This window comes from Sciurus carolinensis, chromosome 4 (assembly GCF_902686445.1).
Source record: "Sciurus carolinensis chromosome 4, mSciCar1.2, whole genome shotgun sequence".
NCBI classification, from domain to species: Eukaryota; Metazoa; Chordata; class Mammalia; order Rodentia; family Sciuridae; genus Sciurus; species Sciurus carolinensis.
The window spans coordinates 19,181,466-19,205,072 of NC_062216.1; the positions used below are offsets into that span (position 1 = coordinate 19,181,466).

At 38.1% G+C, this 23,607-nt stretch overlaps 1 protein-coding gene across 3 annotated transcripts in view; it reads right to left on the reverse strand.

Annotated features, from left to right (window-relative positions):
* Positions 1-23,607, reverse strand: part of Marchf1 (membrane associated ring-CH-type finger 1) — a 761,820-nt gene that overhangs the window by 27,119 nt on the left and 711,094 nt on the right. For all 3 annotated transcript variants that reach the window (XM_047551412.1, XM_047551411.1, XM_047551413.1), the window contains one exon: positions 22,258-22,438. In XM_047551412.1, the coding sequence (XP_047407368.1) occupies positions 22,258-22,438 (181 nt within the window). The remainder of the gene's footprint in view (positions 1-22,257; positions 22,439-23,607) is intronic.

Sequence of the window (23,607 nt, forward strand, 5' to 3'; positions counted from 1 at the left end):
AAACAAGAGGAATAATTGGATTATGTTTCATAAGGTGGCACAGATCCGTTTCCCTGCAGATCGAAGCCCTAGCCCAGGACTCTTGGAATCAACTCAGCTGTCTACCATGCTCTTCCCTGGCAGTAACATCTCTCCTGTTTGTTTCTGGGGTGTGTGTCTCCCTCTTTCCCCTTCAGTGAATATCCATAGCACATGTGGGGTCTACCCAGGCCAGAGGTCATTCTGCCTAAAACAGTCACAGTCTTACATTTAGAAGAAAGGGTTCATGCACTCAGTGGGATCACAGAGCCTAGGAATATGAAAAGAATGCATTTTTAAAATACTCAGTTTTACTTCCTGATTTTATAACTGGGAAAACTAGAGCCAAGAACATTGAACTGATTTTCCCAGGGAAATATACAAGTTATTAATATATCATTTTCATCCAGGAGCTACTTACTGAAGCATCACAGTGCATCCGACATTGTTCTAGGTGTTGGGAAAGAAGATAACCTGGATTCCTGCTTCTGTGAAGTTCATATTAGTGTCACAGTGTAATTTTGTGTATTTGTTAGAATAGAGGCTTATTTAATTGTTTATCAATAACAGATAATGGGCTTTGATTTCATAAATGTGTCTATCCCTTTCCCAATTGCCTTTTATCATTTATGTGTATGTAGAAGTATCTTTCTAGAGTCTTCCTTTGGGTGGCAGCAAAGAAAAGGAGTTTTTCCATTGCATTCTCTATTGTGAATACCCACAGCAAGCTCAAGTCTCCTGGCAGTCTCATCAGGGCTTATTTTCATGGGTCAAAAAAATTCTTGTATTTAATTTCCACCCTACCTTAATAGCAGTGTCACATCTGAACATTGTAGGCAATTCAATTGGGTTGATTTTTTTTCAACTCTCTGAGTCTTTTAACTGCATAAAAACTTGAAATAAATCTGATAAACGTATATTCTATTCTATCTTAAATAGCAGCTGATACAATTTTAACTTCTTTATATTTTGATTTATGTTTTGGATATAATAATGTTTTAAAACAAACAGTGCTTTAGTTAACATGTCTAAAGATCAGTTTTATCAGTACTTTGATGTCAACATGATTAATTGACTCAATATATTATATTTTAACTTTAGACATTATGTAGACTCAGCCTTTGTTAAGAACTTTCCCAACAATGGAAGACATTTTTTCCATTTTTTTCCTTCCTTTGAGGTTTCTGAAAGTATAAATTCCTTAAATCATATGCAGAATACTGTGCGTATTTATTTTTTCTAGGTAGAGGCCTTGATTTGCACTGGATTCTCAAAGAGATCTGAGAAACTTTCCAGATTAAAAGCCCTTGCTTTAAACTGCTCTTCCTAGCATTGATTTAAGAGTGAATATCATCTTAGAAATGAGGAAGCACTAAGTCTGGGAAGTGGGGGAGGTGTATCTCATCTCCACAGGCTGGAAATGAAACTTGTGGTTCAGAGACTCAATATGTTTGGAAAACAAAGAATGGCTTTGCAACCATAACTGGACAGATTTCCTCATTTATAATACTCAGGATAGATTCTGCATCCCAAAAGCTGATTCCCAGGCTAGGAGGGTGGGATGGGATGTGGGATCTGAAATGTTGGCTCATGTTTACAGGGGAATAGTCAACTTTGTTCTGGTATTTGGCTATATGAGAAGAGCAACTCTGTTCTAGCCTACCAACCCCAAATCTAGTTTCTTTCCAAGTAGGAAGAAGTTGGTTTGGACCACAGAAAACTTCAGAGAACTCAGGATCTCATTGCAGTTCTGTGGACATCTAAGGGATTTGTCTGGGTCTTAGGAAGTTCATGCCAAGGGAGCCTATGTCTTGTAATAATCCCTTAGATCTGTGTGCTCTCTGTGTGGAATTTACTGAGACACAGGTGATAATTTTTCACATCTAAAACAGAGTCCAGGGGACTGGGATTGGCCTTCATGGTAGAGTGTTTGCCTATCATGCATGAGGCACTGGGTTCCTATCCCAGCACCACGTGTAAATCAATCAATCAATCAATAAAATAAAGGTCCATCAACAACTAAAACAATATTAAAAAAAAAAAAGAGTCTATTTTTCTTCCTAAAGCTTGAGAGTGAGGAGGAGCCCTTATTCCAGAGTCTTTATTTAATAGTCTGTCATTTTTCTTTCCACTCTCTTTGTAAATCTAATAATAATGAACTGGTCTTGCTTCTTTTCCTAAGTCCTTCATTCACAGTTATTTATCAGAATTATTATTCATTAATTCTAATAATGAACACTTTTTTCCACGGCAGATTCAGTTGTCAATTTCTCTGGTACCATTTGATGCCAGCAAGGGGATAGAAAGTAAATACTAAGCCAATCTAATATTATTCTAATAATGTGTTCTTATAAAAATCAAGAAGGTACAGTTCAGTTTCGAAATTGAAATGGAGCAGGAATCTTCAATGTTCCCATCCATCTCTCCTTTCTCTTGAGATCATAAAAGCCTTCTGAAATTTGAGCCAAACATGATAAAGATGGGAAAGAGGAGGAGACTTTGGGTTATGTGAACACACATGGAGTTGTGGATTTGTCTGAGGAACCTGAGAAGTTGGAGTGTGTGAGCATGAGGTGGAAGGACCCGGGACAAAGACCCTTGATGGGCATCTAAAATGCGGGATTGTGGGGCATAAGACTGATGAGTCAAAGCACAGGGAGAAGTAGAAAATCTTCCCAGAATTCCTTCATGACATTTGTTCAAAAAGAACTTCTTTATGGCCACTTGCAACAGAAAGCAAGACCACAAGGGACATGAATGTAAGCCAACCTCTCCTGGACAAGATAATGGGACCACCGTGTCTGTTGTCCTGAGAAGAGGCTGGACGGGCTGAGAGAGCTGGGGTGGAGCTGCAGAGAAGGCGGGAGGCCTTGGCTTCAGGGCAGGATTTCCCTTCTGCTATTGAACTTGGCACATGCTGAGTTAAATGCATCTAGGGATGACATCTACAGGGTTACTAGTGTTGAGCTCAGGTGTACATGAGCAGAGGAAGGACAGTCTATGAACAGATGATGCAGAACAGAAAAACTGGGCTGTAGGTGCTTTTAGAAGGCAGGTGCGGACATCTTGACCGTGACTGACATGGGCTGAGTTTAAGCCCATCTCCAAGCAGTGAGGTAGAAAGGATTTGGGATTATCAGAGTTTCAGAAAGGCCATTCTTACTGCTGGGAGGAGGGTGAGCTGGAGTGAGGACCACTAGTTCAAAGCCTCAGATAGACCAGGGAGTCCAGGAACTCACATCCTGACCGTGGTCTTCTTAAATATGAGGTGCTCTTATGCATTAACTCCCTTAACTTCCTGCCCTCAAAGTAAACATGTATTTATAATTGCCTCACACCCTTCTCACTTCCTTTCTTTTTAAGACACAATGTTCCTTTATAGTCCCAAAGAATCGTTAACCCTGTGACTCTTGGCTCCTTGATGATATATTTTTAATTCATTTTAAACTTCTCTTTCTCTCTCTGTAGCTTCTTTCTCTTCCACATGAAAACTTGCTTCTAAATCTCTCACAGCTTTTATTTTACAATTACTTTCAATTTTTATCAACTGACCGTTCATTGTAGAAAATTTATAAAATATGGGGAAAGGAAAACAGATAAAATCATTCCTCATCTCATTTGCAATGTACATCTTCTTTCTTTTTCCCCCTTATGTATTCAAACAAATGTATTGGAATAGAAACATTCAGATCAGTTTAAAAGAGAATTTTAATTCTCACGTATCTTCATTTCTTTGGAGCACTTGCAGAATGGGGTGGAATATATGTGGGGCAGTTGATATTTAGGGAAGTAGGAAGACAGGTTCCTTTGAACTAAGATAAGGTCAGAGGATGGAGGAGGAAGAAAAAACTCACCCATGTTAGAAGCCTGGAGGACGACAGTGAGAAACTATCCTAGAAGACAGAGGCCCATTGTTTAGGAAAAACTTGGAATAAAGGCCTTAAAAAGAACCACTTTGAGCCGGGTGCGGTGGTGCACACCTGTAATCCCAGAGGCTGGGGAGGCTGAGGCAGGAGGATCTCCAGTTCAAAGCCAGCCTCAGCAACCGCAAGGCACTAAGCAACTCAGTGAGACCCTGTCTCTAAATAAAATGCAAAATGGGGCTGGGGATGTAGCTCAGTGGTTGAGTGCTCTTGACTTCATTCCCTGGTATGCATCCCCCCCCCCAAAAAAAAGGACCACTTCGAGAGACCTTGTTTGAAAGGGCCACTTAGGAACCACGTCACCTCTCAGAAACCATCTCTCCTTTCCTTAAGAACCTCTGGTTATTTACAGTTGTGTCCTATGCCAACCACTTCTTGCATCAATTGAGCCCACGAATAGAGATCCACCCTCCAGCTACCATGCAGGTGTGTGCACTTTCACGCCACCGTGCTTCTCAGCACCTACGTGCATAACCAGCATGGACAGTCAGTCCCTTTTATGATGCTCCAGGGCACTTGTACATACAGGAAGAGGTCAAGCTTGGATGTCTACAGGAGTGGCAATGGGGAAACCTGCTCTGTAATTAGTAAGGAGAAGCAGGAAAACAGAACTAAGCAATTGCAAACCCCCTAACACTATTTTCTGTTTACACAGTTTTCAAAATACAACCTGATTGAGCTCTCGTTCTCATAGATGCTGTGCACATTTGAAGTATAAAAGTTGATACATTTGGACATGTTATACACCTGTGTAACCATCGCTGCCACCTGAGAAGTGAGCCCCCTATCTGTCACCCTTCAGGGTTTCCCATTACCTTTTTTAATGCCTTCCATCCAGCCTATCTCATGCCCCATCTTCAAGTAAACAGCGCGATGCTCTTTGGTCACTGTGGATTAGTATGCATTTTCTAGAGTTTTATATAAGTGGAGTTATATAATATATGATTCTTTCAGGTTTCTTTCATTCATCAAAATCATTCTGAGGTTCATCCATGTTATATCACATACCAATATTCATTTCTTTTATTGCCATAGTATATTTCAGTATTCCACTATATGGCAATAGCACAACTTGTTTATTCATTCATCTGTTAATGAACATATTCCACCCCCCCATGTTGGAGCTATTGAAAATAAAACTTCTATGAACAACCATGTACAAATCTGCATATGGGCATGTTTTTATTTCTATTGGTTAAATATCTATGAGTGGAATGGTTAGATTACACATGAGACATATATTTAACTTTTTGAAAGACTCAAGTGTTCTTACTAGTTTGTATTCCCACCAGTACTATGCGAGGGTTCCAGATTGGTTCTCCCAGCTCTTGACCCCATGAGTCGTTTTTATGTTAGCCATTCTCTTAGGTGGACAGTGGTGGATTATTGTGGTTGAATGTGCATTTCTCCAGGGGCTAATTATGTTAACATCTTTATATGGCATTATTTGCCATCTGCCCATCTTTGGTGACACATCTGTTGAAATTTCTTGCCAATATTTATTTATTGGGTTGTTTGCTTTCTTATTGTTGAACTTCAAATTTCTTCATTTATGTGAGATGTAATTCTTTTATCACATATATAATTTGGAAATATTATTTCTGGGTTTTAGAATTAATATTTACAGGATACATTTGGAGTTAATTTTTGTATGTAGAGTGAGATACAGACTGCAATTTATTATTTTATCCTTTCCTTCCTGAACGACTTTTGCATCATTGTCAAAAATCAGTTCACTGTATTGACATGACTCTATTTCTAGACTCTCAAGTTCTATTGACTTTTTTTATCAATTTTGACATCTATACTAAATGTTTTGATTCCTGTGGCTTTAAAATACCTTTTTAAAAAATTTGTTCTTATTAGTTATACATTACAGTAGAATGTATTTTGACATATCATATACACATGGAGTATAACTTCCCATTCTTCTGGATGTACACGAGGTGGAATTACATTGGTCGTGAATTCATATATGCATATGGGAAAGTAATGTCCGATTCATTCTACTATCTTTCCTATTCTCATCTGCTTTACAATATCTTTAAATCAGTTATTGTTAGTATTTCTTCAACTTTGTCCTTCTTTTTTCAAATTAATTTGGCTATTTTACTTCCTTTGCATTTCATATGAATTTTATAATTAGCTTGACAAAGTCTGTAAAAATACCTACTGGGAATTTTATTGGTATGGCATTGAAGCTGTAGATTAATTTAGTGGGAGAATTTGACCTCATCACAATATTGGCTCTTCCAAACCATGAATATAGTATGCATCTCTGTTTATTTACATATTTAACTTCACTCATTAATGTGCTTTTGTTTTGTTGCCAGGGATTGAACTCAGGGACACTCAACCACTGAGCCAGATCCCCAGCCCTATTTTGTATTTTATTTAGATACAGGGTCTCACTGAGTTGCTCAGCACCTTGCTTTTGCTGAGGCTGGCTTTGAACTCAGGATCTTCCTATCTCAGCCTCCCAAGCCGCTGGGATTACAAGTGTGCACCACTGCACCTGGCTCATTAAAGTTTCATTAGTTTCAGTGTGCAAGTCTTGTACCTCTTTTTTTCATATTTATCCCTAAATATTTAATAATTTAAATGCTATTGCAGCTGGTATTTTTTTAAAAATCCAGTTTTTTTTTGTATATAGAAATACATTTGATTCTTATATTTTGAACTTGTATTTTGCAATATTGATAAATTCACTTACCAGTCCTTGTAGCTTTTTGGTAGATTTCATCAGATATCTTACATAATCATGTCATCTATGAATAAACACCATTTTACTTAATCCTTTCCACTCTAAATATTTTGACTTTGATTGTTTTATTGCATTGTCTAGGACTCTCAGTATAGTGCCGAATAACAGCCTTCTTTTTAAATTAAAAATCAGATTATACTAACATACTTTAATGATAATAGTTTTGGGTACTTAACAATATATCATGGCATCACTATATCCTGTTTTTAAAGACTATACATATACCATTATCCAGTTCAACTAAAATCTATATTACCAACCCACTCTAAATTTTTCTTGACTTTGGTGTCATATCTAAATATTTTTGTCCATCTCAAAGTTGTACAGGTTTTCTCTTAGAGATGTTGCTGTTGTTCTGTATCGTAGATAATATTGTGTCAAAAATTCATATAGTGAAATTTTGAACATCTTCATGATTATTTCATTAACATAAATTCTTAGAAATGAAATTTTAGGGAGAAATTGTATGATATACTCAAGATTTCTGATATATTTATATATATATAGAAAACTAAATTGCACTCCAGAAAATTATCTCAAATTATTAAATTACTTTACTACCTGTATGTTTTAAATACGAATTTAAGATGATAAAACTAATATTATCAGACTGTTGTTTAAATTTTTCAATTTTAAGATGATCTATAAGGTAGAATTGTGGGTGTATTTACTATTTGCATGATTTTGCAAATTTTTTCCTATTTTGTGTTGTAATTTTCTTTTGGTTCCTCATCTTACTGATTTCTAAGAAGTATTTTATTTTACACCCAGCAAAACATCCATCCCTGGGTTCCGTGTCTCACAGAACCACACACTCACAGCCACTACTTGCTCACGGCTCTGCAGCCAACCTTTCAAAAACCTTTTCTAAAGTTCTGAGAGTGTTGACTCTTTCATATCTTCTCTTGATTCTTCACTTGCCTGAAATCCAACTGTCAAAAACATTACTCCACTAAAACTTCCCTTGTCAAAATAACTGGTAATGGCCATGGTCAGTTTCAACTACCTGCCCCTGTGGGAAGTGCTTCCTAACCCACCCAGGAAGACACAGTCTGTCCCTGCTCTGAACCAAAGTGGCAGGGCACAGTAGTGGCCATAACATCGAATGAATCTCCAGCCTAATTAGCATCAGCTCCAGCATATCAACTTAGACAACTTCTTTAACCTCCCTAAGCCTCCGTTTTCTCATTTGTAATAAGAACATCTAGCTGGTTTCTTGGGAGGGCTAAATGGGGCTGGGCACATGGCAGAGCACACAGCACAGCAAGTGACACTGGCAAGCAGTCAGGAACTTCTCTCTGATGATTGTGCCATTGACATAATGCTCTGAGTGCACAGTTGTTGCTGTAAATGATCTGCACCTCTATTGAATTCATTCGGTGACATCCTAGGAGAAACAGATCAGTGGCCTGATATTCTGTATATTTGCTGAAACATTAATGGTTATATACTACACATTATTTAATCAACCATGAGTCTCTATTTGCTTTGGCTGCTAAAGATTGTGGAAGCAAATTACTCTTCCCTTCTAACTCTGTACAGGACTCTAGGTACACATCTTCTATTGCTGCATTTTTCTTTCCCCAGTGATTTGGACCCAGGACCTCACTTGTGCTAGGAAGCATTCTTAGACTCTTACCTCCCGCTCTGTTACCGCAACCTCATTATCCACTTGCCTCTTTTTGGTTCATATTTCTGTAAACAGGCTTAAATCCTCTGTGCATTGTGATGGAGTGCTAATAATTTTCAGAGGGTACAAAAGGAGAGGGCTGAGAAAGGCAACCTAAAAGCCTTATTAGACTGACTGACATTTAAATGCTTGATCTGTCAAATCCCCATAATGGAGAGAAAATAATGCCATGTCTTTCAAAAGAAGATATGATAATTTGTACTATTTTATATGAATATAATTCTGTGGTTATTGAAAAAAGAATGGCAGCTAGGAGCTGAGGTATGTTTTATTTAATAAATGTGCACCACGAAAATGCTCTGAACCATTAAACCTCATACAGAAACTTCATTTAAAGCCACATATTTGTGTTCAGAAACCTTTGGGAATCGTGAAATGAAACATGACTACCTCTTGTGTAATCAACTTCCAAACAAAAACGAAAGGGGAAGGAAGTCTTATAAATATTTGAAAAACTAACTGGAAATTCAGACCAACAATTGTGGATGATTGACCAAGAGTTATTTCAAATTACCATGCAACCTGGGAGGTACATTGCTGGGATTTGGTGCTAAAAAAAGGCACCAGATCTTCAAATATCAGTAAGAATCTTAACCAAATCTGGATTTCCTGTTAATAGTGAGGAAACACACTTCTTCTTAATCTTTCACTGGGATTTTTCTTTGGAAGCAATCACTCTGCAACCCAGATCCCTGGGGAAACACTTTTTTCCGTGATGTCCATCTCTAAAATTGTGTGACTGTGGCATCTTGGAGAATTGTGAAGTGAACCCACATACATGGAAAGAACTTTCAAAACTCGGCCTTGACTCTTAAAGGGGAGCGGGTGCACAGAACAGGTGGATGCCATTGATCCCTGAAAACGCTTTGTCTTTCGAGCAATTTAATTTCACGAACCATGAGAAAGCTGTTGATTGCAATCAATTTACATAGAAATCAGTCAAAATATGCCAACATTGTTACTGTGGCTTCAAAAAACTATAACTGCCTGTAATAAACAGGCTCAAATCTTTTGGGAATGCAGAGGCAGGATAGAAATGCTATGGGATTATTTTAACTCTAATGCTTTAATATATACATTATCCCCCAAGTCAAAATCTTTCACTGTAATGACATGATATAAAAAAGTCACAGCTTTGTGCATATAAGGGATGTATTTGACTCTAAGTATTATAAGAAATGATTGTGATTTTAGGTTTGCAATGTTGGAAATGGTTTCTAGAGGGGAGGAAAACAGTGAAGTTGGTTGCCTTGACAACAATGGGACAGTGGCGTCAAGAGATCCACGGTAATGCAGGACCTTCTTCTGGTATGTCGTGATTGCAAACTGTATGTAATTAGGTTAAAGGAAAACAATCCCACGGAAAGGCAGTGATACCTGACCTATGAATTATTAGCTCTCACTTTGTATCATGAACCTTGTTAGGAAAGAGATAGCAAGTGAAGACTGGTTGTAAAATGGGTTTACTTGAGGTTGCCCTGTCTCCTCTAAACCACCATCTACCCAGAAAGAACCCAGGAGTCTGCTCCTTCTCAGAACTTCAGCTCTGCTAAGAACCTCTCTCACCCTGATTCTGTGATTTCTCCAGCAAGCTCCCACATTTTGCCACTCTGAGCACTTGTGGCTTTTGCATATTCTTAAATAATGAGCATAAATAAGGATTATCCTGACAAAACTAGTTATTAGTTACATAGAAAACAAAACCTGCTAACATATGTGCCCTCTAATCTAATTATCCCAGCAGGGCCGAGGAGGGATTTACCCATAAAGTACGGAGCCTCAAAGACAAAGCCTGGTAATGAATCCCTACACTGTTCAACAAGCTACTTTCCTTCTCCGTTGAGCACATCTATGGAATGCTGTTCAAAGTTCACAGTTTTGATGCTCTACTTCTAAAAATCACCGTAAAGCAATTTTGAATGCAAGCTTGGATTTTCCTTTCCTAAAACGATGTTTCTGTTTTTCTTTTCTTTTTTTTTTAAAGGTAAGCAGAGCTATGCTTTTCTTTGGCTTAAATGGCGGTATGAATTTTGTTTTCAACAGTTTCATGCTGCGATTCATCTGATATTATCAGAGATGAGACCTGAGTGAAGGAGACATACTGTGTGACTAGGCTGCCCTTTGCTTTTTGATTTCCAGGTTTTAAGATTGTGGAAATGAATTGGGACCAGAGGGGCACATATTAGGAGCAAAGGAATTGCCTCTGTAATAACAAAGTTGAGAAGCGCAGGAGCAAGCTGCTATGAGCTCAGATAGTATAAATCTGCAGACAGTGACAGCTCCAATATGTGCAGGGCCAAGGTAACACAGCGGACTGTGCTATTGACTGTGAAGGCTAAGAACAAAGTTTCTGTTCAATAGCATTTGTTTTCTTTTCCTGGGTCATAGACTGGATTCCTAATAGATGGACCACCACCTCTATTAAAGACCAGTGTTTCTCATTGGGCTGATGTCTGAGGGAGACACAAACCATCACTCCGAGTCTATGAATACCTTAAAGGGTGCCAATAGGTGAATGGAAACATTGTTAGAAGTATCTTTAGAAGTGACAAATGAACACACCCAGCATCAAGGATGACTTACTGACCTAAAGCCAGGCAGAAATAGGCATATGATTTGGAAAGCATGTCTAAGAAGTAGTCATGGGCAGCTTCTGGTTTTCAGTTCTAAAGATTAGCATTTCTTGTTCCAAGACTAGTGTGGAAAGCCATCTTTATTTAGCAGAATCAGACAAGTTCGAGCCATGGGACGCAGAGGCCTGGCTTCTAGGAACTGCCGGGAAGCATGTGGCGCTGTGCGGGAGTGGTTCCCTGTCTCCTTCTGGAATTTTCCCCTAAGAGGATGACTCCCTAACTCCACCCTATCCTGTCCATTACATAAGAAGCTCCTCCTGGTCCTTGCCCCCTTTACCTGTATATTATGAATAAAGGAGAGTTTGGCGACTCCACGTTACTGTAATTATCCCTGCTGGGATAATTAGACTGAGGGCACATATGGTAGCAGGTTTTGTTTTCTATGTAACTAATAACTAGCTTTGTCAGCCAGAGCTGATATGGCCAGACCTGTAACCCCCCCCCCCATAAAAAAAGTATTGGCTTGTGTGTTCCTTGAATAGATAAGTTTTCTGGGTAATAGAAAAACCGCCAACATCCTCCTTGGGCAGTTAACCCTTTTCTCCTCCACGGGGGACGTGGCAGAGAGGGCCCCCACAGACAAGAATGTAGAAAATCCAAATAAATATACAGTCACAATTTAGTGCTTAGCTAAGTACACTGACCTTAAAAGTTGACCATCTCACTAATATACCTTCCACTAAACACTCCTCTAGGACTAGAGGAAACAGGTATTTAAGAGGACAAAACCCATCTTTACGTCAATGACCCTATTTCTCATGGTAAGTGGGCCATCTGTCCTTTGGTCTACTTACTCCAGCCACACATGGGTTAATCTCACATGGGAGCTATTTGAGTCAAATAGTTGATTATCTCTTGTGTATTCACACTGAGGAATCCTTGTACTTTAGAGAAGAAAGAGGGTGTAATAAAATCTACAGCTAGTAAAGAGTAACAGAACACAGATGAAAATCTTAAGATTCTGGTCCTCATTGTACATAAATGTTGAATTTTGAGCAAGATGCCTAATACTCTTTAAGTCTGAGAGTTTTTCCCTCTTATAAAATAAGCATTTTGACTTAGTGGTTTCCAGTCTTTTTTCTTTAGAATTTAAGGACTTCTCAGAGTTGTGGAATCTCAAGGAGTCAAAAGACAACAGAGGAGAGATAGGTCTCTGTCTCCCACTTTCTTTACTCTTCTCTCTAGCATAGTCATAGCATTTCAGTTTTTACCTCCTTTATGCTTTATTCTTTTATTTAACATTCTTATCTTTTTATCCCCTGAAGTAGTATAGATCAAAACCAGGGCCTTGTGCATAGTAGGTAAGCACTCTACCACTGAGCCAACTTTTGACCCAACCTTTTAAAAATTAACTTTTGGGTTGGAGATGTGGCTCAGTGGTAAAGTGCTTGCCTAGCATGCATGAGGTCCTGGGTTCAAATCCCTCAGCACCCAAAAAAAAAAAAAAAAGTGTTAAAAGAAAATTAGCTTTTAATTCTGGAATAATTTGAGATTCATAGAACATTTCTATAGGTAATAAAAGTTACATATACCTTTTTCCTCTAAACCGGTTTCCCCTAAGGTAAACATCCTTCATTATCAGGTTAAAACTATGAAACCAACATTAGAGCATTAACATATCAATAATAAATATTGATTGATTGCTACAACACTGCTAATGGGAGACTGAGAGGGACAATAACATGGCCATAGTATAGGACTTTACAAAGCGCTTTTACTTACATATTTTATTCTTTAATACAACCCTGAAAAGTTGGCACAGTAGGTATTATTGCTACCTTCCAACTCCTTCTCATTTGCTGATAGAAAAGGAGAGTGTCTCAGATCACAGAACTCCCCTAAAGCCACAAAGCAACAACCTGGGGGAGTAAATCCAGTTCTTCCATGCATGCAAACTAGGTTCTTTCCACTGCATTATACTGAACCCCACTAGGCAAATCTTTGCAGAGACACGTGAACATTTCTATGCTGCAGAGACCATGGTCTCTTGCCCCGTGGGCTGGCCTTCATAGCTTTTGGATTCTGCCTATTTGTTTTCATATTTGAATTGGTTACTAGTATAAAAAAAAAAGAGAGATCAGATGAAATCTAGAATTTGGGCTTCATTTGAAAAAGTAGTTGATTTGGCAACAACCAACTAGAGCCGTGGAGCTATCACTCCCTTTCTTTAGACAGCAGGTCAGAGCACATGGTCCCCACGGCTCCTTATCATAACCCAGTGCTGTGTTACTCTTTCTCATCATGAAAACAGACTGCTGTACTCATGTACAGTAGTTATCTATTTCCTAGTATAAAGTGTGGGACTGATACTTCTCTACAGATACTGTTAGTAAATTCTTTCGGCCAACTTAGGGTTATTTTTTTTGTATCTTCCCAGCCCTGGTTCCCTTTACTCTTTCAATAACTGTTTCATCTTGATTTTCTTTATTAAAATGTTCCCCTAATGGAACAGAGAGGCAGCTATAAAATGGAAAATTTCTCCACCTAAAAATTCCTGCAAGTTTCCCTCAAGTTATAAGTTAATGGTTGGATTTATATTGACCCCGTCTGGAGTTACTAGAATTATCCCCTGTACCATTGTCAAGTCTACATCAGAATATTAAAACCAACTCATTTTCAAATTTCGTGCACCCATCCCTACCTGACCAAAGGTAAATTTTCTGAGGTCAGTGGAATTTTGTCTTGTCTTCATGGTAATCTTAGTGCCAGGGACAGTGACTAGCACATAGTAGGTGCTAAGTAAATATTAGTTGACTAAGTGAAGAGGGAGTAGGGATTCAGAACTGGGCACTCCTGGGACTCCTTGGTGTGGTCCTCCAGACAACAGCTGGCTCTCATCATTTTCTTTATCAACAGAGTCCAGTAGCAGCTCATCCATCTGTCAGGGAATAAACCATTTCCCAGAAGCAGAGGAGGAGCTGGCTGGTTAACTTTGTTTATTCATAAAAGTACTTCATTGAAGTATCAACTTTTGTATTAAACTAGTTTTCCATTTGCAGAAACCCTAACTTTAAAGAAAATAGGACACATTTCTTAGACTCAGCTAAACTGACTTGCTTAGATCTTAAATCTGCTCTGTGCTAAACAGAAAATGGTTTTCTGTCCACTGGCCTCTTTTCTAGGGTCAGAAGTCTTTCGTGTACGCCTCAGGGCTGCAGAACAGCTTTGCTATCAAGAACCACTGGACCTGCTTCACCTTAGCCTTTAACCACCAGCTTACAACTTATAAGAAAAACACAGAACAGGGCTTTCTGGCTCAACCTGGCTTTCAATCACCTTTCAGGATGTCCCAGATACCTTCCTTCTTTCCCCTTCTTTCTCTTCCTTCTTCCTCTCTTCCCTCCTTTCTTCTTCCCTGTCCTAACTTTAATTACTTAATTAATTATGGAGTCCTCTCTCTCCATTTTTTTAAATATAGAGAGGATACTTCTTTCTTATCTTATGGAGATTTGCTTTAAAGAGTAATGAGAAGGATTGAGGAAGCATGTTTCTTTAGCATCAGACGCCAGCCCCCTCCTTACTCAGAGTCCCACCCTCCACAAACCAGTTCCACTGGAGACCAAAGATTTCCCTCTACACTCATTTTTCTTTTTCTTCTGCATGTCTAAAAATATATGTTGGGTGCAATGTTGCATACATGCCTGTAATCTCAGTGACTAGGGAGACTGAGGCAGAAGGATGGCAAGTCAGAGGCCAGCCTCAGCAATTTAGTGAGACCTTGTTTCAAAATAAAAAATAAAAAGGGCTGGGGGTTTATCTCAGTGGTAGAGAATTCCTGATTTCAATCTCCAGTGTGACACACACACAAACACACACACGAGCTAAAATATACTTCAACATGAATTCATCTTTTCTTCCTTCCTTCCTTCCTTCCTTCCTTCCTTCCTTCCTTCCTTCCTTCCTTTCTTTTTTCAATAAATTCTCTACTTTGCTTCTCATGAAACCAGAGTTTTAGGTCAGAAAAACTTCAGTGATAACTTTATTCAGTCTCCTCCTTTTACAGAGGTAAGGAATAGAGGGCTTAAGCATCAGAACCAGAATTGAAACCTGGTCTTCTGACTCCTAGACCAGGACTTCTTCCTTTATGGGGTGAATTGATTAGTTCTTATTTAGCGATGTTCTTATATTTCAGATAAAAGATAACTTAAAGATACTGACCATTCCCAGAGTTTAGGTTCTTGGAGGGAGACCCACAGAGTAGAAGCACTGTCCTGCTCCCTGGAAAACTCCTTTTCTCTTTCCTTCATCTTTTCATGTGGAGGAAAGTCCATCAGGGTGAGACAGCTGCTGCTCTCTGCCCTTCCCTCACTTCCCCAAAGGCGAGAATGGCCCATAGAACCAGGTATGGATTGCTCCCCCAGTCCTCTGTTCCCTACCTCTTTCTAGCTAACACACCATACATTTCACGAGGTCAGGTTCTGCTCTAACTGCAGCTACTCTATCAGCCTGATTTGAGGTAAATATGACTTTGCAAGATGACAACATTGGTACAATTAGGATACAGGCAGTGTATCTGTGCGAGAGATGACAGAAAAGGAGCTACTTGGTAGGAAAGTGGAAGAAAGTGAACTTGTGAGAGATTGTTTCTCTTTTGAAGTGACAACTCGTAGCCATTTATCTTATTATAATGCTGGTAATATTTTACCAGCATACTGATGCTTGTGCAATGGGCCCAGCTACCACCAGTTCAGGTAAATCACATGAAAGTATTTTTCATTCTTGTCAATTCAAAAGAAAAGGAATCTGATTAGATGTAAAAATGTTTGCTTTAGAAAAATAATCATGTTGGTTTCCAGTGCTTTACATTTTGAAAAGTGAATAAAGAATTTAAGAGATGGGTGTGGTGGTGTATCCTGTAATCCCAGTGATTTGGGAGGTTGAGGTAGGGGGATCACACGTTCAAAGCCAACCTCAGCAACTTAGCAAACCTGTGTCTCAAAATAAAAAAATGGAAAAAGCTAGGGATGTAGCTCAGTTGTAGAGTGTTCCTAGCTTCGATCCCCAGTACCCCCAAACCCCTCCATGGGAAAAATTATCTTATGTTTGATGCCAAGGTTTGAGAATTTTATAATAATGAATTAAGAAAATATCCCCACAAATGAGCAAGAAAAAAAAACCTGTACCTGAGGACAATTTAAATATGCATAAGATGATACTTTGTGGAAGTCTTTATTTCTACCTGTGTATATGCGTGCATGTATATGTTTTTGCACATTTTTGTGGGGGGAAGTCCTGGGGATCAAACCAGTGGCCTTGTACATGCAAGGCAAGTGCTCTACCACTGAACCACACCCCAGTCCCCACATCTACAATTCTAATTTGATGCTTTTATGCATTCTCTATGGATCATTGGATATTGATCCCATCATCTCAACCATTATTTGTGTTTCAAAAGTCAGTATATAAGAGAATCTCCATTTTGCGTGTCCCTGGTCCTTGTTAAAATAAAAATGGATTTTCTCAAGGGCAGAACTCTATCTGGTTACAGACGTCAGTAGCAAGGCTAATGTAAGTTAAGTGTTTGTTTTCATATCAGAATGGTAACACAAGGTGACATTCTTTCTGGCAAATGAGGTTGTATTCTCCGAGCATTAATTTTCAAAGAGAAAAAAAAAGAGCTGAACTAGTGTCAAATTGAAGTTAGTAATAAAGAAATACAGATATGTTCCATTTAATCAATTACAACCAATGATAATTATTCAAAGTTGGTTTATTTAAAACTTATTTGTGACACCCTCTATCAAATCCGGCTCCATATTTCCAGTTCTTTCCCCTTGGATATACAACTACTGAGCAATACCTTCTAGATTAACATGGAGAACAAAAGAGAAGGCAGTCATTTTGCTCTGTGTTTATGGTTTCGTTTCCTTTTGTTTTATTTTGTTTGTATGACTTTATTTAGGGATGGTCTTAAAAGATGAATAATCTTGTCCAACTCTTTTTAAATTCCCTGTGCTACTCCTTCTGGAGCTAGAGGATATTCTGCCTTTCATTTCCATCCTTTGTAGGTCACTAGGCTCTCTGAGGGCAGGGATTTTTGTCCTGTCTTGCTCATTACTGGACACTACTGGCATATGGTAGATGCTTAACACAGTGAGCAGAGCACCTGAATAGCCAGGCACCACCACGGATCTCTCAGGACTACCACTCAGAGCACAGTTTGCTGAGAAGTGAGTTCAAATCTGCCTGGGTGACTGTGTTTATGGATGGAAGCTTTGTAAAACGATAAGGTCTTTTGCTACCCAGAAAACAGTACTTCTACTCTGAGAAAACTCTTCTGTGATACTGATTCTGGAGGTCTTTTCTTTCTTTGCAATTTCAAAAGATGAATTGAGCTGGTAGTGTTTCAAGACAGAAGGAGAAAGCCTTGTGCTACGTCCCAAGTGTCTGTTAGAATAAATCACAAGATACCTGTGTTTTCCATCTCAAAATCATTTTAAAAGACAGGTTGGCATTGTTATCTACTCACATTGGAATTTAAAGCTAATTGAAATATCAATTGTAGTTCTGAGAGTATGAATGTGTTAAGGCACCACAACCAATTTTTAAAATCCAGCATTTTTAGTGAAAAGGTTAATGCTCTAATCGAGTTGGGAGACTCTGTTTAAAAAATGACCTTCTTTTTGTTATTGGTAGTTTGCTCCTGTCCCTTCCCGAGGCAATCAGCTAAGCAGCCTGTCGGCCTCCTCAGTGAAGGAGCAACGGGAAAGTTGGGAGGAGAGTTTAACTGCAAACAGCATCACCACAGGACAGTGAACATTTTATTGTGGAAAACTTATCTGGCTCCTTTGAAGAGTGTGAGTTAGAAAACAAAATCATTTCCTGAGTCTAAATCACTCAGACTTCCCGTAGGCTCATAAAATAACAGAAGTGAAACCGAGCACAGCACAACGAGAGAACACGTATGTGTTGTGAATTTTGAGCTTGGCCATTTTTGCAAGAAGGATAAAGATTCTTTTCCTGGGACAACACTAGGGCAGAGATTTTCATTGCTCCAGATTTGCATATTTGTGAAGAAATGAAACAACCAACCAATGACAGGGCAGTTGCCTGGAGACCTCAACTCTTGACTTGCTGAGGCCTTCCCTCCCATGCAGTCCCAAATCCCTTGGGCAAAATGGAGAACTAAGAAGGATGCCAAAAGAGAACTCTAAGAGCCCAGGAATGGTGTCGGAATGTTCATGCCCACCAAAATTCTTGCCCGGGATTAAAACAGAATTTTGAAGAAATTCAGAGTTGACTTCAGCCTTTTCCCAGTCCAATAACGCCTGGTTTTTATTGTTGTTTAAAGAAATGGGATAACCGTGTAAAATGTTGTCTATTACAGTTGGAGGAAGAGACAAATAATACTGATGATCTGAGAATAGGAAAGAGAATCGACAAAACACAGATGGGAAGATTTTTCAAAACACAGCAGGTTAGGGAAAGAAGATGAAGATAAAATGTCGAACATGGGCTTCAAACTATGGAAGTTAGTATTTTCAGCCAACAAAATAATTGATGTGCATGTAACGAGTTATTAGAAGAAGGTTAGGAAAACTGAGTTATTAGATAAAATATCCATGTTTAAGAAGGAAGATTTCAGCAAAAAGATCTAGAAAGATTTTCATTAGAAATGGCTCAGGTAAAAACTGAAGTTTTGATGCTTAAAGAGAGTCTGTTATTTGCGGCACTGTGCAGTGGGTACAGGCGTTGACATCCAGGAACTTCCAGCATGTGATGTGAAGTTTGATATGGAATCTCACTAAAATGGGCTTAAGACACCTGTGTTACATGGGGTTTGATGAGGATTGAATTATCTAACTGAGAAAGAATAAAGGAATGCATAGAGCTGAACATTTTATATCATGTATTTGTTGAATAGTTTCTATATGGAAAATTATATAAACAAATATTTTAAGGGGGGATGTAAAGTTGTCAGTAGTATTTGCTGTCCTCGTAAGCCTGGCTTTACATCGACGCCTGGTTTCTCTCATTTGGGAGAAACTGAAACCGGAACCCCATGGAATTCTTTAGCTTCAGAATAGCAGATTAGTTTATGTTTCCTGATTAATATTGTGTACTTTTCTAAATTTCACTGTGCTTTCTTTACTTGTGATTTTTTGACTTTTCTGGGCTCTGAGAATAACTCCTGACCCTGGGTAACTCAGCAAATTAATGGGACTTTTATTGAGTGTCATAAAAGTAGCTGAGCTACTGACTTACGGATGATGAAAACTGCTTTTCCTTGAATAAGCCCTTGGTTTTATTTTGACTTTAAAGGTTTTCTTCTGGAAATGTTAGGATACCTTGATGAATTTGCTAACTGTAGATTTTGGTGTGAAACTAGCAACTAATGAAGTAAGAGTTTACTGTTATCTTCAGAGACTATTAAGCCCCAAGGTTTGTCAGACTATGGAGACTTGCACCTTTCTATTTCCAAAGTCATTTCATTTAAGCAGAATCTCCTACTTCCATTGGTTAATGGCAGAAATTCAGAATCATTAGCCTAATTAATTGTTTCATGTGCTTGGTGTTTAGAACGTTATAAACTATAATGGAATTACTGAGTTGAGAGCAATTAATTGGATGTACTTCAAATATATTCTAACCAAATGCTGTACCTAGCACTCTTTATGACCACTTAAAAACTACCAAAAGAAAACTATTGATGAATCTCAGTGCCATCAAAACAAACCATCTAGAACAGTTTTAACTTTCCCAGATCTGTGTATTGGTATTACCCCACAATCTGAAAAGTATTCCAGATTCTACCTCTTAGTGTAAATTCATTGCTCTATATTTTTAAAAGGGAAAATGAGAATTTGAAATACTTTTCCCTGTCTACAGCCATACCACCCTGAATGCGCCCGATCTCGTCTGAAATACTTTCCCTCTCTAGTCTTTTTTTAAAGCCCATAAATCATGGAGGGAGGAATAGAATGCGTACATGTTCCTCATGTCTAGGGCTCGTGGGTGAGGCAGGAGCTGAAAATCCAGACCCTACACCAGGCCCTCGAGGAGTGAAGGTCTCAGGTAAGAGTGAGAATTGAAAAATGAGAAGAATTTGAAAGTAAATCACATTCTAAAGGGAGGGGCCAGCTTATACATAGCCTGCTGGTTGTAGTCATATGGGAATGTGGTCCAATACTAGGATTTCCAAACAAACTCAGATATGTAAAAATTTACATGAAATAATCACATTTAAATTTTGGGAACAGAATGCAAGTTTTTCTCTGGGGGTCAAACAAAACCCATTTGTGGGCTGTCAGAAAGCCACCTCTAGCTTGGATTCTAACACTCCCTGTACATACACATATGTATATACACACACACACACATATATACATGCTTGGAAAATAAAGAATGTGGGAAAACTGCCCTTCATCAATATTTATGATCAAAGAAAATGTTTTTTTTAAAAAAGAAACTTGGGTATTTCATTAATCAACAAATAGCATCCATTAGGTTACAGCAATATATTCCTTATCATGTGAATATTTTAAAAGATGAGTGTATTTGCTTCTTTTCTATTTGGTTTATAAATAGGTGAGTTGAGGAAACAAAGATTTCCTGATATGGTTGTAAATTGTTGGTACTGGAATATTAAGGAGTGTGCCAAATAGAAAGGATCAGAGTTGTATTTAAAGGGTGAGTCTATAAAAACTGGTGTTAGAATAGATACTTAACAGGTTCCTTCCTGGCCTCATGTTTAGTTCATTATACCAAAAATATGTGGTGGTAGATACTAGAAAAAAGAGACAGTTTGAATATGTTATTGTTTTAGACTGTTGCCCTCAAACTGAAATATCGTACTTGCCAAAGTTGGAATAAAAATTTTGTAAAGATAGAAGTTGGGGCAAAAGCATGAAGAAATATACAGATGCTATGAAACAACTTGCCGTTTCCTGAGGGATAAGAAGAAAAATCTAGAGAATCATGGAGCACGCGATGTGTCATTAGCTACTCCAGACAGTACACAGAATCTATTAGTGGATAAAGCACAGGGCAAGGAAGAAGCATCCATCTCTATTTCCAGCATTGTTGCTCTGGGACCTAGAGGAACAGTGTCATCTTTTGGCATTCGGGTCACCTCAGATGCTAAAAACATGACAATGGATGTCCCACGGGTACTTTGTGCATAATTTTTGACATCTATAAGCCATTTGCAGAATTTTAAAATTAAGGCTACCACAAAAGTATGGAATATAATTCTCCCTCTCCATGATGTAGGGAAATGAAGAATTACGATGGCTAACCACCAACCCGAGGCCTACTGGAATGTGTTTGTTTGCTCTTCATCTTTGCTCATTCTGGAACCCATCATGTTTATTTCCAAGCAATGTTCTTTCTATCCACTTTAGCTTTGCATTTCATTTAAATGAAAAAGCAGCTCTGGGCTGATTCATTATTTAAATTGTAGTGTCTAAGATCCCCTTTGGAGACTGAGGCATCTATATGTCTAAGGCTGCAGTTAGGCAAAAAGACGAATAAGTTACGTGATAAAATCCAGGGTCCCAGCTCTCCAGTTCATTGTCCTTGTCTGTGTCCTTTACAAGTAGTCCTTGGGCAACTTTAAGTGCCTTAAAGTTAACCTTATATTTGAAACATAGTCTTACCATCATCTTTCAGAAAATAATGACAAATGTAGAATTTGAAGACAAACTTTATAGATTAGAAAAATACTTATCTCTCTCTAGCTTTGATGTGCAATATGGAAAATAATACTTTTTCTGTGTCCTCATATATAAAACATCAAACCAATCCGTAAATAAAAATAAACGTAAAAATCAGTCTACACCTTCTAGAAGAAATCACTCTCTTCTATAATCAACTCTTTTATAATTTAGTACTTGATTTTCAAAAAATTAGATATGTTCATGTTTATCATTTAATTTCTTAAGAACTATTCTCAAATTTTTTATCAATTCAATTAGATTGAATTACGAGTATATTTGGCATACATATACATATATGCGTTTCTCTCTATAAATGTGTTTAAACACACATCCTTTTTTTAAATCGTGAAGGGTGATATATAAATCAGAGGTCCTAATGTATAAAACAGAGAAGAAAGGAAAGATCACTTGCCAAGTTTTGGCTCTCTCTTGCACACTGAGCCCAATACAGGTACACAGCCTTCATGGATATTAGCATGTTGGCTGAGTCTTATTGGGAAGGAAATGAACTTTTAAAACAAGCCTGCCCTGCAAGCACTCTCCTGAAAACCAGCTCCTGTGGATACTGTACCTTCCGGAGGGGTTTGAGCTTGGTCTCCATTATGAAGTCATACTTGCAGAGTTCGCAGCAGCGCGTGTCTGAGCTCTTGATCCACTGGTGGAGGCAGGACTGGTGGACAAAGCGCAGTGTACCCGTGCAGCGACAGGGTGTGATGAGGGGGCTCTCTTCGTCCCCTTCGCAGTGACAGATCCTGAGGAGGGACATAGCAGCCAGCATGAAATCTCCCAGAGAACATTCTCACCAGTAGATTTCTACCCTTGCTAACACCAGGTTATATTAGAACCTACAACCTAAAATTTAGAATGTATGGGTATCTCATTCCAACTTGAATGCTAGAACTGAATACTTGATCAATATGAATTTTTTTCACTTTTATGGTCATTGCTAGACTTAAGTCATGTTATAAGGCATTAGATATGGGCACATCAGAGACAGTCATTTAATTCCTACATTGAAGTCAGTTTTGAGAGCCTAACTATTGACTATGCTTCCAGTTTCATCTCTGAAATAGGTCACTATCTCTGGGTTTTCATATGTAAAAGTTATGACATATAAATATTCTAAGTACTATTAGAACTTCATTGTGTTATTTTGATGGCAGTTTTATAGGGCCATGGTATATAATTTACTAATATGGTGTTCTATCAGTGTGGAAAATGTCTGAAAAATTTTAATGTATGACCAAAGAATAAAGTTACTACTGAAGTCTCAGACTAAAAATATTACATTTTCCTAGGAAGATGCACACCTATTGGGTCATAATAAACTGTCCAAAATGTCATTAGTCATCATTGCATAAAAACCATAAAAATGACCAGTTATATTAAATTCAAGTTCATTAAATTCTATTGCTTGAAAATGTTAATCACTACTTTGACCAATGAAGTTTTGAGATCAAATAGTTTGAGTTACTCTGAAGTCCAGTTTCAAAGATTTACAGTTTCATAGATCTACAAGTCTGAAATCAATATCCCCCTTCCCCTGGACTGAGTTTGGAAGTGGCAATGTTGGATGTAGTGCCTCATATAAAAGTTAATGTGGTAGGGGAAAATTAAAATGAAATCTCCATTACTCTCATATTCATATTTTAAAAAATAATTTACTTTCTTCTTTGAATGAGTTAAGCCTTTTATAACTCTAGATAGTGAATTAAAACCTCAATCTTTCAACAACTCTCATGATTTAACCAGCTGTTAGAAGTTGGTAGTAAATTTAATCAGAAATATTGCCTTCTATCTGTTAGAGTTATGAATGTTGAATGCCACATCTTAAAAAATTAAAAATCTGTGTAATCCCCCCTCCCTTTTTTTTTTAACTTAATCACAGTGGCAGTATGGAAGAATGGATCAGTTACTGCTA